The 19,119-nt window shown below is 38.8% G+C and overlaps 1 protein-coding gene across 1 annotated transcript in view; it reads right to left on the bottom strand.

Annotated features, from left to right (window-relative positions):
- Window positions 1-19,119, bottom strand: part of SEMA5A (sema domain, seven thrombospondin repeats (type 1 and type 1-like), transmembrane domain (TM) and short cytoplasmic domain, (semaphorin) 5A) — a 372,837-nt gene that overhangs the window by 103,285 nt on the left and 250,433 nt on the right. The window contains exon 12 of the mRNA XM_011978059.1: window positions 7,070-7,187. Within this exon, the coding sequence (XP_011833449.1) occupies window positions 7,070-7,187 (118 nt within the window). The remainder of the gene's footprint in view (window positions 1-7,069; window positions 7,188-19,119) is intronic.

Raw genomic sequence — 19,119 nt, forward strand, 5'->3', positions numbered from 1 at the left:
CCTCGGGGCAACTTTTTTTTTGACTGAGAACCACTGCACCAGACATTCTTTGTTCATTTTCTTTTGGTCTAGCATGAGTTAGTAGGGTCTTAAGCAAAGAGATGCTATAAATATTCTTTTTCCAAATATATGAATCAGCAAAAGAGGAGCTCATAAGAAAGGCACAGGAAAAGAGAGGAAGAACTTGAAATAAGTGATGGCTAATGAAAGAATGAAGAGGAAAGAGGCAAATAAAATAGAGCAGAAACAGTTACCAAACCCTGGAAAGAAAAGGAACTGCATTGGGCAAATCAAAGTGACAACAACAGCAATTGCACTTCAACGGGATGAAAATGTGAGATTCAGTTTCTGGCCATGGCTGGAGTAGTTGAAGACTTTAAGTGTAGCATTTTCAATCCAGGATCACTGTAGTCAGTTCTACCACATTTCAGAATGAGAACTTGCAATCCTTAGAGAAGTACATGGGTCTTTGGGTACAGGTTCTCTGTGTTGCATTTAAGCACTTGCTCATTTTGACCCTGAGTATATTCATTTAAGAATCTGCCTAGAAAGCAGATCCATGAATAACAATGTAAGTTCTGTGGCTTTACTTTTTCATATGAATAGGTATTTTTATATTTTCTTAGGCTTCCTTAAACAGACATCAGACATATATCTAGAATAAATTATCTGTAGTTGTGCTATCTTCTAGATTTCTGTAATGCAACTTTCTGTTAGGGGTATGTGTGTTATACTATTTAATATTAAACATTAGACCTTAGTAAGACATACACCATGTAGTGGTAGTTTCGTGTATGCCAGGCACTGTGCTTTACAGGTATTAACTCCTTGAATCTTTAACACATTGCTAGCAACTACAGCCCATTTTACAGATTTGAAACGGGCTGAGATAGGATAAGTAAGTTGCTCAAAGTCACTCTGGTTGTCAAGACCATCCTGGCGAACACGGTGAAACCCCGTCTCTACTAAAAATACAAAAAAATTAGCCGAGCGTGGTGGCGGGCACCTGTAGTCCCAGCTTCTAGGGAGGCTGAGGCAGGAGAATGGCGTGAACCCAGGAGGTAGCGGAGCTTGCAGTGACCAGAGATCATGCCACTGCACTCCAGCCTGGGCGACAGAGCAAGACTCCGTCTCAAAAAAAAAAAAAAAAAAGGTCACTCTGGTTGTAAAAGACCCAAGAATCAAACAAGCTGGTCCAGAGCCTATGATCTCAACCACTTCATTCTGTAAAGTGATTTGTAGATCCTTCTTAGGTGCGAGTCTGAAAGAAACGAGCTTCAAGTAATTTTACCCCCAACTCTGTAATAGCAAACTTCCCTTCAACTAGGAAATAGCAGGTTTCCAAGTGCTAGCTAAGGAAGATGCAATTTTTGTTACCAAGCACCATCTACAATCCTATATTTCATTTGTTCATGTCCATTTCATTAATTTCAACTGACCAAGGATGTAGATGCATTTGGTGAGTGCAGAGGTCCCTGGAGCATATCTTTAGATTCTTACGGTATTCCAACCACTATTGTTTCATGACTTAATTGAAGTCTTATTTTTCTATTCTGATATTTTTTCAAAAGTTAAAAAAAAATTCCTTTTTAAAATTTTCAGGTAAATTTTGCAAGAGAATATAACAAAACAGAATGTTAGATATGCTCCTTGGGAAAGCTTGTCTCATGCTAGGATATCAACTAAGCATCATCCCTAAGCCTATCTCTGCAAACGAGTTACACAGGAAACACAGTGCCTCTAAAAAGAACTAACCTGAAGCGATGTGCAGCCTCTGATAGGATGGGTGAACTAGGGAAATAGTTATCTAATACCTCTGAGCCCCACCTCTTCCATTTATAAAATGGAAGAAAAAATGTCTGTCCCTGGGGATCACAGTGAACATCAAATGAGACAATCCATTGAAAGTTGCCTCACATGGCACTGAGCACATGTTCTAGACACACAAGTAAACCTTCATTCTCTTTTCTTTCTCCTATATCAAGATTCTATCACAAATTCAGAAATAATCTCTCACCTGCTTTCTAAGCATCAACTGATGGTTGCCTCTGCTTTAGGAAGATGTTGAGAGCTTAGAAGGGCATTATCCTGAAGATTAGGGATAATGTCAAAAATATTCAATTTAAATCCTGGTTTCTTTCCCAGTGCAGTTTTGGTACATTTGATAAATCCTTTAGACTATAGTCTATGGTACTGCCATCTAAAAGAGGGCTCTGGGCTTGATCATTGCTAAAATCCCCTTTTATTCTAAAGACACTAACTACATAATGGCATTGAGAAGAATCTTGTTATTAGGAGACTGCTAGGTGTATATTTGGTCTTTGTATTTGTTAGTTATTACATTATGTATAGCCCATTTTGCTTTGCTGTAAAGGAATACCTGAGGCTGGGTAATTTATAAAGAAAAGAGGTTTATTTTAGTCACAGTTTTGCAGACTGGCCAAGAAGCACAGTGCTGGCATCTGCCTCTGGTGAGGGTCCCACAAAGCTTACAATTAAGGCAGAAGGTGAAAGGGGAGCAGATGTGTTACATGGTGAGAGAGAGAGTGAGAGATGCCAGGGTCTTTAAAACAACCAGCTCTCATCTGAACAGTAGAGAAGAATGCACTCATTACTGCAGAGACGGAATCGAGCCATTCATGAGAGATTCGCCCCCATGACCCAAACACCTCCCACCAGGTCCCAACTCCAACACTGGGGATCACATTTCAACATGAAGTTTCTGGGGAGTGAACATGCAAACTATAATACATGATGCATTTTGGAATAAGGACTCATTACATCATATGGTACCCTGGTCATCATGTATCCACAAAGGATGTGGATGGTATTCATGCATAAATAAAGCTCAAGTAGATTCCTAAGACTATGCTACGCTTGTTAAACAACATCATGATTTATGCAGGACATATATATTATTCTAATCAGTCTAGATATGCCAATTTAGATTTTACTGATGCACTTCAAATCTCTTAAACTCAGAGTAATGTTTTCAATTACAATTTTATAAGCAAACAGAACATTAATCAATATGTCAGTAAACTATTGCCCTGTCATCTGGACTACAAAAACCCATAAACATTTTTAAATAGGGATCTCTCTGTAGAAAATAAGTCTTCTTTAAGTCCCTAATTCCCTAGAAAGGTTTCTTGTGGGTCCCTTATCCAATTCAAACTCTCTGGGTAGCAGAGGATCTAAGCCACTGCCATGGCCTGAATGTACTCCTTCCAAATTCAGGTGTTGCCAGTGTGATACTATTAAGAAGTGGAATCTTGAAGAGGTGATTAGGCCAGGAGGGCTCCTACCTCAGGAATGGATTGGGTACCCTTATAAACAGTTGTGACAAAGAAAGTTGGCTCTCTCTTGCCCTCCTACCTTCTTCCAGGTGGGACACAGCAAGAAGCCCCTCACCAGACTAAGTAGTAGTACCTTGATCTTAGACTTACCAGCTTTCAAGAAGGTGTGAAATAAATTTCTGTCCAATTTAAATCATTCGGCCTTAGGTATTCTGTTGTAGCAACATATGGTCTAAGACAGTCATAAGTCACAGCCACTGCATGAGGTTTGACTAGAACACTAACTTTGGGAAACTCAGTTGTGTTATGTCATTGATCCAAGGTTTGTGAAAGTTTACTTGGGAGAGTCACACACAAGAGGGTCTGAGGGTGACTCACCATCAACAACATTCCTATAATTCTTACTGCACTCAGTGTAACAGGACCTCCTGTCTTTCATTATGCAGCTTGCACTTTTACATGAGGTATAAGATATTTGGTCTCATTCAAAAACCTCTCAGCTTATAAAGCTTAATTTCCTTTGGATAGAGATACATACCTCTATAATCTATATATGTAGAGGTAGGTAAAAGCGTTTACTGATTGCAAACTTCCCTCTGCTTTTTTTGTATTTTACCATCTCTAAAATAAACTGGCATCTTACAATCCATGAGAGAGTTTTTTGTTGTTGTTTCTTAGCAACATGTAAAGCAGAGGTACACATCACAACCAGTGGCATATCAGAAATGATTATATATGATAGATTTGCCCAATAAAATTAAGCCCTTGTTCCATTTCAGTTAAAAAATAACATGGAAGAAAATTACATTTCAATCTTTTTTTAATACCTCTCTAAGTTAATACAGCTCTATATTAATGCAAATCATTTACATCTAGGTCATCTCCTTCTAAAAGAGAGATTTTTCAAAAGAGATGTACAGTTAGATAATATGAATTTCTCATTTTCAAAATGGTAGCCTATATAACCCAGAAATATATATGGTTTCCTTTCCTGTGTTTTGCTCAAAATGACATAATTTATTGTCTTTTGTTGCCTTCTTTGTATATGCTTATCTGAAGTGTATCTTGATATGTGATACAATACATTGTGTGGGATGACAGGGATAGTTTTGTGTAATTAAATACTCTGTCATCAGAAGAAACAGACCTTGTAATGAGTGTTTTGCTGACTGAGAGCCAGATATCACATCTAAGCTTTATTTTTGAAAGCAGAGATGGTAGAGGAGGCAGCCTTGACACCATGGCAGATCCTTGTCACCTTCTGACCTTACATGTTAAAAACTCAAGTAAGGTCAGAAGGCAACAAGGACCTCATGTCCTCTCAGTAGCAGGAAACAACTTTAGTTGTTTCCACCCTCTCTTCAAGTCTTAAATATTAAATCCTTCCTTTTTGTTCTTTCTTTCTTTTTTTTTTTTTTTAAGACAAGTCTTGTTTTGTTGTCCAGGCTGGAGTGCAGTGGTGATATGCTTTGACGCCATGTCCCTACCTAAATCTCATCTCAAACTGTAATCCCCACATGTCAAGGGAAGAACCTAGTGTGAATCATGGGGGTGGTTCCCCCTATTCCATTTTCCTGATAGTAAGGGAGCTCTCACGAGATCTGATGGTTTAAAAGTGAGTTTCTCCTGACCTCTCTCTCCTGCTGACTTGTGAAGAAGGTGCGTGCTTGCTTCTTCTTCACTTTCTGCCATGATTGTAAGTTTCCTGAGGCCTCCCCAGCCATGCAGAACTGTAAGTCAATTAAATCTCTATCCCTTATAAATGACCCAGCCTAGGTATTTCTTCATAGAAGTGTGAAAGCAGACTAATACAAGTGGGATGACCTTGGTTCACTACAGCCTCAAACTCCTGGGCTCAAGCAATCCTCCCACATCAGCCACCGAGCAGCTGGAACTACACATATGCACCATCATTCCTAATTAAATTATTTTACTTTTCTGTAGAGTTAGGGCCTCACTATGTTGCCCAGGCTGGTCTCAAACTCTTGGCTTCAAGCAATCCTCCTGTCTCAGCCTCCTAAAGTGCTGGGTTTACAGTCATGAGCCACTGTGCCCAGCCAACTCTCCATTTAATGACTAAAGACATACACAAGACATACATTCGTTATAAAGCAAGTGTGTGGGTGTGTATTTCTAGTCCATGAACTCCAGCCCACAAACACTAGAGCATGGAGGGAAAGGCCTCTCTAGTCTGAGGGTCCTATGGGGACATGCTGCCTGCTGGGAAGCTGTCATCACAGATACTAATAATTACATAATTAGTATCTCTCAGATATATGCTAAAACAACTCTGGGTCCTAGACAATGGCCTTATTACTTAAGAAACAACGCTATTATCTTAAGCCTTTTTTACAATAAAAAATGCAAGATCAAAGATCTACAAGAAGATTTGCTGACCTTCTAAAGTGTATGTCTGTACTCTGGAACCACATTTCAGGTATTAAACATTATGTTTTATCAAGCCGCAAAGAATGAAAGGTGAGCACCCTTATGCTCTTAGTATTTTTCAGAAATAGGAAGGGATTAAGAACAAACAATGGCATTTTTCTAACCATTTTAAAGGGACTTTGCAGAAAATTGGATTCTAAAATAATAGATCTGAAGTTAAATAATCACAAGGACTCACAACTAATCCTACTAGGAAGCTCTCCAGAGCCTAGATGTGGTGATGCACACACTGTTACAGCGAAGGCCCCTTGATTCAGTGCCAACATTTGGGAAACGACAATGGTTTGAATAGCCCCAGACTTCCTTGCTTCATCTCGTCTGGTTTTCCAAATTTCAAGCTGAATAACTGGCTTCATGAATATGTGGCTGAGATAACAGAAAGGGTAGGTTCTTTGGTGGGAAACAGGCTGACGTTGTGATGTCTTAGAAGTGCTAAAGCATGGAAGAAACAGCAAGGAGTTCACACACTGAATGTGCCACACCTCTGTCTTGCAGAGATACCACAGAACTGGTGGGCAGAGATTAGCAGTTTTGTGAAGGCAACCTGACTTATGACTTTTCCATTATGTGGAAGTTAATAGTTGTTGTTCATATTCTATGAGAAAACATAAGAGAATTTGAGATCACTGGACAAAATGTTCTCAAGACCAAAAATCCTCCAAAAACAAACAAAAAAAAGCAAAAAATATTCCAAATACTAGTTCCTATAAATGTGGACCCAAACAAACGTATTAGCAAAGGAAACCATGCAATGTGCTTTTCTTGGATTCAGTCTGGCTCTCAATACAAGTGAGTTTCTCCTCACTCCACAGAGTCTTATATGGGAACGCACAGTAGGCTGTCTCTTCCAGACCTTCCTGTGACCTTGAACAGGATCTACGGGTTGGCCCCACATGAAGGTGAAAATAATATCCTTTAGTTATTCTTTTCTCGTCTTTCCTTATGTCAGCCTCTGGAATTATATCTCCCAAAAGAAATTTATGGGTGTGGAAGTTCCTGTTTTATTAGTGCTCCAAGGGGCAAAATAGTCCACACCAAACTCTGGAGGGGAAAAAAATCCAAGAATAAAACAGAAACCATAAACTCCATTATCAAATCAACACAGTTTTCTCTGAAGACATTTCTCTTCAAACAGACAAAAAGCCTATAATAGCATTCCATGTGGCCCCGTGCAAGCCAAGAGTCAAGTGATCTGAGAGAGCACAGACTGGGTTTGCAAAAAAGGTTCTCATATGAAAAGGTGCAGACAGTGTGGCTGAGGATCGCCAGGGGAGCATGACTCCCATGGGCAGCATTTTCAGAGGATGGAGAAGGCGAGCACTCACCGGACATGCAGAGGTGCTCTGTTCCCACTGCGTCATGCTCAGGCTCTCCTCCAGGCTTGTGCATTTCTTCATCACCACGTCCCAGCCACAGTAAGGGTCCTGGGCCCCAATGCAGGTGCTGTAAAGACACACACCAAATGGTCAACAGAAAGGTCGCTTTTCCAAAGATAAGATACACAAGACAAGGCGAACCTGTCCCTTAGTAGAGAGTTATGGGATTTCTTAGATATGAAGCCCTGTGGGTATTTATTTAGGCTGTACACTGGAGAACATAGCCACATAGCTATCTGCACACTCCAGTAAGTACCTAATATTAAACCATTTATATAGACATTTTGAAAAATCTATGTTTTAATCTAACATACATGACAGATGACTAAAGATGAGCCAACACGAGTATTTTGCTGTCACAAATAGTGCTAAAGTCAAGATTCTACAATGTTCAAAAACAATATAGCTGTTACCACCACTACCGTCACCATTATCATCCTCCTCCTCTTTACAACAGGTATTATTTGTTGCAGATGCTTAAACGATTTGATAGGCAGGTGTTATTTTCACTTTATTTACCATTACCATCATCATCATCATCATTACCACCACTTTATTGATGAGAAAACCGAGGCACAGAAAATTTGAGAAATTAGCCCAATGACATGCAGATACATCCAAAACTCTTCAACATGAATCGTTCAAAAAAATACGAACATCTTTCATTTGTTTACTGTAGCTTAAATGTACTAAAACTTTCAATTTCATAGTAATCTCATATAGCTGTGTCTATAATATCCTACATATGATATCAGAAGTATTGTAGATGGCAGATATTTTCTTTTTAACTTTGTCTAAATGAAAGAGTTCATACACTACATGGGCATTATTAGATGAGGGCTGTGGCCTTTACATTATAAATACAAGCAAAGGTAAATGAGGGAGGAAGAAGACAGAGATGATAATGATGGAGCCAGAAATATACAGAAGATAATGTCATGGGCACACAGGACATTGAACCTGGGAATTCTGTGAGTGGACTGAGAAGTCGGAGGGGCAGAAAGCAGATGTGAGGAAAGAAAGGCAATGCCAGCATGGAGGTGCTAATGACCCCTCTTGGAGGTAGGATAGTAATTACAGTGAGGGAGGAGGAACTGTTACAAATTAACCAAGGACCAGAAATCTGGTAGGACCAGAAATCATGGCTTAACCATCAACCCTGTCAGCAGGGAGGTAGCATAAGTTAAGTAGTGATGAGTTGTTCATATTCATAATACAAAATAATAATTGTTAACAGAAAAGGTACTAATTATATATAAAGCTCTGTTCTAAGAATGTGACTTTATTTGGTCATTTAAACCCTACGACAACCTTATAAATACAGTACCTCAATTAGGCACTACATTGATTCTCGCTTTGAAATGAAGAAACTGAAGGAGGGAAAGATTGATTTGAAGGCTGTACAGCTAGGGAAGATATGTTTGCAGTTGATAAATTGACTGATATGTAGTAAGTTATTATACGACTATCATTTATTAATTACCTAAAGAAGTGCAAATGATTTAAAAAGCTGTTTCTCAGAAGTAGGGCTAGGTTGGGGTACAAAAAGGTATGAAACAATTACCTGTTCCTATGACCTCATTAAAACTCCTTGATATGCGACCACATGCAGACATGACTTCTATTAAAAAATGCAAACAAGGCAGTTATAAAGGACAAGGTGAAAGCCTATTTCCTCAGTAGTAGGTACTGTTTATACTAACTCACATATTCTGCAGATATTTTATCCACACATGAGCATGCTTGTGTGCACATATCTATATATACACATATGTATTTTGTTATTGTTGTTTATAGGCAAATATATGTTTTATATAATTATATGTAATACACACAAATGTGATTGTACACGCTGTTTCACATTTTGCTTTCTACAACCAATAATATATTATTGCACTATTCTTGTCAATAAATATAGCTCTACCTTATTCCCCTTAACAGCTGTATAGTGCTTCATTTTCTCTCTTTTTTTTTTTTTTTTTTGAGACGGAGTCTGGCTTTGCCGCCCAGGCTGGAGTGCAGTGGCTCGATCTCGGCTCACAGCAAGCTCCACCTCCCAGGTTCACGCTATTCTCCTGCCTTAGCCTCCGGAGTAGCTGGGACTACAGGCACCCACCACCACACCGAGCTAATTGTTTGTATTTTTAGTAGAGATGGGGTTTCACCGTGTTAGCCAGGATAGTCTTGATCTCCTGACTTTGTGATCTGCCCGCCTTGGCCTCCCAAAGTGCTGAGGATTACAGGCGTGAGCCACCATGCCTGGCCAGTGCTCCATTTCTTTTATGAACCAACATTTATTTAAATTTCTCCTTCATTTTATTTATTTTATTTTCAATTTTTTATTTCCATAGGTTCTTGGGGAACAGGTGGTGTTTGGTTACATGAGTACTTTTGTGGTGATCTGTGAGATTTTGGTGCACCCATCACATAAGCAGTATACAATATCCACTGCATCCGATTTGTGGTTTTTTTTATCCCTCATTCCCTTCCTACTCTTTCCCTCGAGACCCCAAAGTCCATTGTGTCATTCTTATGCCTTTGCATCCTCATAGCTTAGCTCCCACTTATGAGTGAGAACATGCGATGTTTGCTTTTCTGTTCTTGAGTTACTTCACTTAGAATAAGTCTCCAATCTCATCCAGGTTGCTGTTAATTTATTCCTTTTTATGGCTGAGTAGTATTCCATCATATATGTGTATCACAGCTGCTTCAACCACTCCTTGATGGATGGGCATTTGGGTGGGTTCCACATTTTTGCAGTTGTGAATTGTGCTGCTATAAACATGCATGTGCAAGTATCTTTTTCATATGATGACTTCTTTTCCTCTGGGTAGATACCCAGAAGTGGGATTGCTGGATTAAATGGTAGTTCTACTTTAAGTTATTTAAGGAATCTCCACACTGGTTTCCATAGTAGTTGTCCTAGTTTACATTCCCACAAGCAGTGTAAATTTCCCCTTTAAAATTATTAAATTTCCCCTTTTAAAGCAAGGCTGCAGTACTCATTTTTGTACAGATTTTCTATCGGATAAAATTTTATTCATGTAACAGTTGAGTCAAAAGTTATGGGCATTATTAAATTTGGACTAACCAACAATATGGGAGTGCCTCTGCTGCCTCATCCTGTTACATACTGGATGTTACCTTATTTTTTTTAACTCATCCAAAGGGTAACTCTTTCAGAAAGTTTGTATATGAAAAAAAAAAAAGTAGAATTTCTCAATTGTCTGTTTTCATTTCTTTCAGTTGTGTCTTAGGTTAAGGCTTAGCATACATGCATATACTTTTTAAACATTTGCATTTGCCATGTGTAAACTTCCTATCCATATCCAATTCCAAGGAAACTTCCTATCCATATCTAAGATTTGATCTCTTTCATGAGTCGTTCATTTTATTACATGGTCATTGGAAGGGGTGATTTTTGCATTAAAACGCAGCCCTCTCTGAGTAATATTTTCCCTGTTTGACATTTTTTTATTGAGATACACGTTATAAAATTTTACGCAGTAAAACTTATGAACGTTTTCCTTTATAGCATCTAACGTGTGTTCCATATTAAGATTTTTCTCACTTAAATCTTCCCAACTTAAAGATTAAGCATTGAACATTACAGAAACATTAAAGAGTATAGAAACATCACTCTCCCAATTCCTTCTGATTCTTCTAAAGTATCATTTCTTTGGCTCCCCATCCTTTTTCCATTTGAAATGTATTTTTCTCCTCCTCATAAATGAACAAACAAAATCAAAAATCACATATACATATTTAAAAATCTGAACATCTCAAATCCCACACAAAACCAACAGATTCAGGTCTTAGAGGAAAAATAATAGATGTGAGTATGCTTTCTTTTCCTGTTATTCAAATGACATCCTTTTCAAATACTACAAGTTTATAACAGAGAGTGTGAGCATAAGCACTTTAAAATCTCTAGCTTTGGGAACATGACTCCCAATAAGGTACTATTTTAAATTAAAAAAAATTTCAATGATCAGTTTCATTGAATAAAACTTGAACCTGTATTTTTATTGTAAAACACATATAAAAATTTTCTCAATTCTCAAGACACACAATTGACTTAATAACACTTTTTTTGTGTGCAGGGAATAGAGATGGTGAGAATAAACTATTACAACCAATGACTAAGACCATGAAACGTGTGCATTTATTATCCAGGTGTCAGCAATTTCTTCCTGTGTAACTTTGCATGTGCAGTGTTGTTCTGTAGAAAAATACCCAGAGGAAGTTGCTGGAAATCTGAAGACCCTTCAAGTACAGCCCATGAGACAGACCTGGGTGTGGTGAGCACTAAGAGTCCTGCTCCCTGCTGTGACCTCACCCGACTGCGCCAATGAGATCGGATCTGGGAGTGTCCTCATCTTACTAAAGTAGCCAAAAGTGACATATTTATATTTGCGGCTCCTATGGCGAAACCTGAGAGTAATTCTTTTACTGACAAAATCACATAGTGTATATCACATACGGGAACTCTATGTGCATGATTCTTTACACAGAGCAAAAGTATAGCGAGGCTACACTTAAGAGATCATTCAAAAGGTCTGCATTCCTTTTCATGTTTCTTATTAAAGCAACATGACCAGTAGGTAAAATTAAACCTCCAAAAAGGGAAAAATTCCACGGACTCCCTACGTTTACCCCAGACTTCCCGTGCAAAGCTGCTCAGAGACTTAAAACAATGCCACAGTGTTAGAGGGAAGTATTTCAAGCTGTTTTAAATGGAAAGCTGCATGTAATAACATCTTTTTCTTCTGATGATGCCAATGGTTCTGCATGTTCTTAACATTACACTTATCCTTTCAAATGTTAACATGTCTTTACAAACACAAATGCCCATTCAATAAAATACCATGTATATTTCAATATAATTCCCTCATGCAAAATATCTTACACCATGGGCAAAATTCTGATGAGATCTACCTTTATTCTAAATTATGTCTTAAGAAAATCTATCACACAATTTTATTTTTGGAAGCTGGGTCTCTAAGAAACTGTGGAAAATTGTGGGTTTCCAATTAACGCAGCCACCGTGAAAGTGGCTTTTCTGTATTCCACTTCAAAAATGTTTTTCCTTGTGTGATAAATATTTTTAATAAAAGTTTTAGCGTGATTTAATTATACCAAATTGTCAACATATGTCATAGCATCATTTTGTACCCCATAAATATATTCTGTTCAAATGTAATTGTCAACATTCAATTTTAAAATTTCCATAACGTGTTAATGACCTTACACTATTCTCATTTTACATATTACCCTGGTATTTGAAAGTACTTGAATTTAGATAAAAATGTTAGTCAGAATCCGAAGGTTTAATGTTTTTCAAAAACACACTTATTGAGGGTAGATTTTAGAGCTAAACATATATTTGGAGGCAGGCCTTAATTCTAAAAAGCAGGATAAATATCTACTTTCCTTTTCACACGACAATAACATCAACATATATCTAAATTATTTCTTTACATTTTAAAAATTTGCAATTATGTTTTTTGTTAGTTTGAGTAACAGAAAATAAGTTTATTCACTAAAATATTTTCACTGTATTTCTGAAAAGTTGAGATTTATTGCTGAGTACCATTCCTCGTGCATATTAGATTATCTAAGTATCAGTGATGACTTTATCCGGCTTGTCACTGTCACACTAGTTATCATGAGGTCAGTTTATTTTTGATATTAAGAATTTTTGCCATTTTGTTAATACACAATGTATTCCTAAACATGGGATTTTAAAAATGTTTCAATCATGTATTGATTCAGCACATACTTATGAGCACTTGGCTATGAAGTTGACTTTGAAAGTGCTGGGTGTACCATGGCAAACAGACACTGTCACTGAGTTCCAAGAACTTACCACTTGGTTAAGAAAGTAAATATTAAACAGTTACATGATAAATATCAACAACGAGTTGCAAAGGAAGAATTCAAAGGGCCATAAGAGACTAGTGAATCCCCACTACGATGGGTGGTTGAGTCTGGAATAAGAGGATATGTAGGTACTGGAACAAATGGGATGAACAGAAGTGACCCATTTGATAGCAGCCAGCAAGAACAGAACCTCTTTGCAGACAGAACAGCTTGGGAAAAGCACTCAGCCGGGAGATAACTTGGAGAGTTTGAAGAACTGGTAAAATGGAGGCAGGACTTGGGCTGAAGCTTGAGGAGTGAAATAGGCAGAGTCCTTGGGCCCCATTAAAGATTGAGGGTTTCCTTGCAAGTGTTGCATACTTTAAAGTGCTTCCCAAATACTATGCAAGAGCCATACTTCAAACATCAATATTGATTTCTTTTATCATACAATGATTGTGGTAGTGATCAACCTGTCTATGAATTATCCCTTCCCCAATTTCTAAGAAAATCTGTCTCATTCCTAAGCACCATGTTACCATATACTTCATAAGCTATTCTTTTACTTTAAGAGCTGCAATTAAAAACATTATCTGGCCAGGCACGGTGGCTCATGCCTGTAATCCCAACACTTTGGGAGCTAAAGGTGGGTAGATCATTTGAGGTCAGGAGTTCAAGATCAGTTTGGTCAATATGGTGAGACCCTGTCTCTACTAAAAATACAAAAATCAGCCGGGCATGGTGGCACATGCCATGTTGGGAGGCTGAGGCAGGAATCACTTGAACCTGAGAGGCAGAGGCTGCAGTGAGCCGAGATCGCGCCACTGTACTCCAGCCTGGGTGACAGAGTGAGACTCCATCTCAAACAAACAAACAAACAAACAAACAATCTTACTAAAAATAAGGCTGAAGAAAATTCCAAGTAGACAATAACCTTCCTGAGACATCCACAGATCCTTCAATTGGTAAATCCAACTAGAACGTACATTTTCTTTGTTTTCCTCTTCTGCAAAACTGAAATAAAAATACCTATTCACAGGGCTGTTTTGAGAGTTATATCATGCTAGATAGTATATTAAAAAGTTTTTTTGAGATGGAGATGCATACCAGTTGCTATAATTAGTCCCTAAGCACAATTTCAAGTTATTATACACTATGGACTTCTGAGGTAGTTGAAAACATTCTATATTGAATACTAAGTCCAATAATAATTCATGCTACACGGTATGATTTGTAGGTGAAACTAATGTACTAGATTTCAATTAGTGACTAACTTTTAATACTTTTAATGTATTAAAAACTACTCGGCATGACATTGATCAAATACAATGGCTATATTTTACATTTTATTTTGCACTTAATATTAAATTTAAATAATTGACTTATACTGGCACTAATACTAATCATACTTGGCAAACGTTCTTTTAGTTAAAACCTTAATAGGCAAATATAACATTTCAATTTTCCTGAAAAATCTGTTTTAAAATTGAGCAAGATTGATACACATTTTAGTGAAGCATTTCAGGAAAATTGATAATTTGAAACATAGTGATGAGATTAGATAGAGCATATTTGAAATAAGCAAGCCAAAAGTTCTTTCTGGATCTAGGACTTGTGATTAACTTGGGTTGCCAGCTTTGGTTTCTGACCTGATGCAGAGACCCCGTTCCACTCCCTCTTTAAACACTGAATCGTGAGCTGTTTATCTTGACCTCCTTGTGGGCTTCAATCACTGTGAACTTTTCTTGAGAACAAATATAAAATCTTTCTAGAAAGGCCAAGACTGTCTCCAGGACAAAGCTAAGAAAGGCAGCCTTTTCCATGGCTAGGATTGTACCAGGACACCAGACCAGGACAAAGGGGGCATAGGGTGTTACAATGGCCCAACGTCAACCTTCCATGGTTCCACGATGTGGAAGTAACTCACCAGGAATGGCAAACAGAAAAAGCTGTGTCTCATGCACACGTATGTTTATTGCGGCACTATTCACAATAGCAAAGACTTGGAATCAACCCAAATGTCCATCAGTGACAGACTGGATTAAGAAAATGTGGCACATATACACCATGGAATACTATGCAGTCATAAAAAAGGATGGGTTTGTGTCCTTTGTAGGGACATGGATGCAACTGGAAACCATCATTCTCAGCAAACTATCACAAGAACAGAAAACCAAGCACCGCATGTTCTCACTCACAGATGGGAACTGAACAATGAGATCACTTGGACTCAGGAAGGGGAACATCACACACCGGGGCCTATTATAGGGAGGGGGGAAGGGGGAAGGATTGCACTGGGAGTTATACCTGATGTAAATGACAAGTTGATGGGTGCTGATGAGTTGATGGGTGCAGCACGCCAACATGGCACAAGTATACATATGTAACAAACCTGCACGTTGTGCACATGTACCCTAGAACTTAAAGTATAATGAAAAAAAAAAAAGAAAAGAAAAAGCTGTGTCTATGTGCTCAAGAAGGAAAGAAAATAATTACTGGTCACTTCATTCAGGGAGAAGCCCACACCATTGGTATTCCACATCCTCTATTCTATAAGTAGGCATAATTATAGGTACCTCCAAAGTTCACCCTCCCCCAGTGTCCTCTCCTCTTGGCTAATTCAGATTTAAAATGAAGACACAATTACTTAGTTGCTATATAACATGTTTTTCTTTTTCAAGAGAAACACTTCTGTGAAATAGTGTTTAAGGGTCAACAATTATGCCTGAAGAATGCAGAAGGTGTCAAGTAATACATTTTAATTTTTACTCAAAACCTTAAAGGGGAGTACATCCAGAGGGGGGAAAATGTATTATTTTGTTTTCTTATAATTCACCTAACTTAACAGTTTGACCTCAATTAAGTGGATGAGGTTCAATGCCAAGGAACCCTTCTGTGTAGTACAGCCCGCCCCTCGGAAAGAACATTTGTCCCTCTCAGCAGGTAGTTACAGCAAGTGTGGGTCTGCCTTGAATTTGGATTCTCTGGTGCCCTCACGACTGCTGGACAGCTGGTGACAGTGGTGAAGGCAAGCACCTGGCTCTCTTCACACTAGGCCCTGTGTAGCTTTCATCAGTGCCGAATCCCAGTTGCTCTTGTGTGGATAGAGACATGTTCATTCGAGACAGGGAATTATTGCAAATCTACTGACAGATGCTCCCACTGCTTGGATGAGGCCATGCTGACATTACTCACCCAAGCACATAATGTGGTCATGCTAGAGTCTCATGAACTGTTGATTTGCCCTTACAGAGGCAAGTAACAATTGAATGCAAGGAGCAGAATCTGGCCTGATGGGTCCAGCACCTCTCAGACAATGTGAAGTTATTTGAAGGCAGAGCAGCAAATGATTGGCTGGTCAGTTTGCCTTCAGTTTAGTCCGGAGACCATGTGAAGTATATGTGGGCAAAGAAGGTAAACCACACATACAAGAGCAGTCTGTCCTGTTTACTTTCCTTTTCTGTCTTGTTTGTTCATTCACTTTTTATTTTGACTTACATCTAGGACAAAGGGAGATTTGAAGCCCAGCCTTCATCATAGTGTGCAGAAAGTGTAAAAGACCACTCACAGGCAATGCCGGCTCAGAAGGACCTGCATGAACTGAGTATAATATTAAAACAGGAAACAAACTATCTTGTGTTGAATTCTTATTATGTACCAGACCCCTAACATAGCCTCTCTCTCTTTATCTCCAATAACACACTCCTATGGAAACAGGGCTGAGAAATGAGATACGAAGAAGTTGAGTAACTGGCCTATGGTCACACACCACACAAAAGCCCCGTCCAGAACCACCTGAACGCAAAGCTTGTGCTCTTTCCATAGGCAGGCTGTTTTACAAACATATGAGAGCAGGTATTTCCTTAAGAATTCACTGGACTATGCAGCAAATAAAAAATCTTAGGAGAAGCCCAGATGCTCCTATTTAGGATAACTCAGGTACAGGGGTCTGCAGCCAAGAAATGGGAGCAGCTCAAGCTTTCCCATGGAATTCTTACATAACTTTAAATTTGAGAGCTCAAAACCAGGAGGCCTGTGGAGTAGATATTAAAGAAGATTTTTTTTTTTTTTTTTTAAAGATGGAATCTCACTCTGTCGCCCAGGCTGGAGGGTAGTGGTGCGATCTCGGCTCACTGCAACCTCCACCTCCCTGTTTCAAGCAATTCCCCTGCCTCAGCCTCCCGAGTAGCTGGGATTACAGGAGCCTGCCACCACACCCAGCTAATTTGTTTTTGTTTTTTGTGTGTGTATTTTTAGCAGAGGCTAGGTTTCACCAATGTTGACCAGGCTAGTCTTGAATTCTTGATCTCAAGCAATCCACCCTCCTCGGCCTCCCAAAGTGCTGGGATTACAGGCGTAAGCCACTGCACCTGGCCAAGAAGGAAACTTTTTCTTTCTGATCTCCATTAGTTGTGTTTCTCAACTGAAGTACGAAAGGTTGGTAATAGATTTTCAAACTTTACCCAACTGACTGTTGAAAACACACATTGCCATTTAGAGACCAAAGATACATTCTCTTAGTAAAGCAGTTTCATGTGTTGATGAGTTCTTACCCACCCTGCCCAGGGTCTGGGGATGTTACCTTATGACAACACCGGAATACACTGTGCTCCAGCCCAAGCCTAACTTGGAACCCCTCTAATCATGTCTTTCTCACTGTCCTAATTAGCACTTACCACTTTTGTTAGTGCCAGCACCAACAAAAACTCAGTGCATTTACTTTCTGCCATTTCTCTATTTTTTAAAAACAGATTTAATGGTGGCATCCATGTAATGTTGCTGTGCTTTATTACATTTTTGTTGTATCACACAGATGTCTTCATAGGCGTCGCTTAATGGCTTCAGAATTACTCAATCAGAGAACAATCATTGAAAGGGTGTATCATAAGTGGTGACTAATTCCCTTACTACTGGAAGTTGAAAATTAGAACACTGGTTATGATACAGATACAGCTTAAAAAATAATCGGAGAGGAACATTAGGTGAGGATGTTAGGTCCTTGTGTATTCCAGCATCAGACTTTAGCAATAAATCGATTTTGGGATAAATTCTAAGGTAACTCCAAGGTCCTTTGGCTCAGTTCCATGATAGCAGGTGATTTTACTTATACCAGAATTTCTTATTACAATCTGAGTCCTCTGAAGGCAGGGTCAGAGATGCCTCATTCATCATCCTCCATGCAGGGCCTCACTTGGTGTTTGGCACATATTGAGTTCAATAAATATAATATGAAGGGATTAATTACAAAAAATCCACATTCTCTAGAGGTTAAACCAAAGCCAGCACAAACAAAAACTCAAGACTTTGAGATTTGGCAAATACTACATTCATTCTGAGGGGATAATATTTACTTCGTCAAATGGGTACATGCCAAAATGTCCTCCTGAATGTTTATTTGATTAATGACCAAATGAGTACGGCTGTCTGGCTGGGAGACCACGTGGGAACCCTGCAATTTCTCTGTACACATTGTATGCTTTTCCCATTGGCAGATGCTGTCTTTAGGGAATATTTAATTATGAAAGGTGTCAACCTATTAACTCCGGCTTTTAAAACTTTGACCTTAGCAATAAACGTCCTGTAGTAATCTAATTTCCATACTAATTTTTTGATGAGATATTAATTTCTTTAACTAAATGATACTATTAAAGGCTAACTGCATTAAGAACGCCCAAATACCAGTTAACTCAATGGAGCCAATGTCTTTTTCTTTTTTTTTTTCCTAGACGGAGTCTTGCTCTGTCACCTAGGGTGGAATGCACTGCAACCTCTGCCTCCTGGGTTTAAGTGATTCTTCTGCCTCAGCCTCGGAGTAGCTGCGATTACAGGCGCGCGCCACCACACCCAGCTAATGTTTGTATTTTTAGTAGAGACAGGGTTTCACCATGTTGACCAGGCTAGTCTCGAACTCCTGACCTCTTGATCCACCTGGGTCGGCCTCCCAAAGTGCTGGGATTATAGGAGTGAGCCACCACGTCCTGCCCAAGGTCTTTTTCTTAATGCTCCATCTTTCCCTCGAGTTTTATAAGGCACAATTTAAAAGGTGTGACTCTTTTATATATAGGTTATAATTCTTCCAGTTCCCAGATTTTCTCTCCTTTTCCCCAATTAGTTCATTAAGCAAAAATAAAACAAAC

Source organism: Mandrillus leucophaeus, unplaced genomic scaffold (assembly GCF_000951045.1).
Source record: "Mandrillus leucophaeus isolate KB7577 unplaced genomic scaffold, Mleu.le_1.0 Scaffold188, whole genome shotgun sequence".
Lineage (NCBI taxonomy): Eukaryota > Metazoa > Chordata > Mammalia > Primates > Cercopithecidae > Mandrillus > Mandrillus leucophaeus.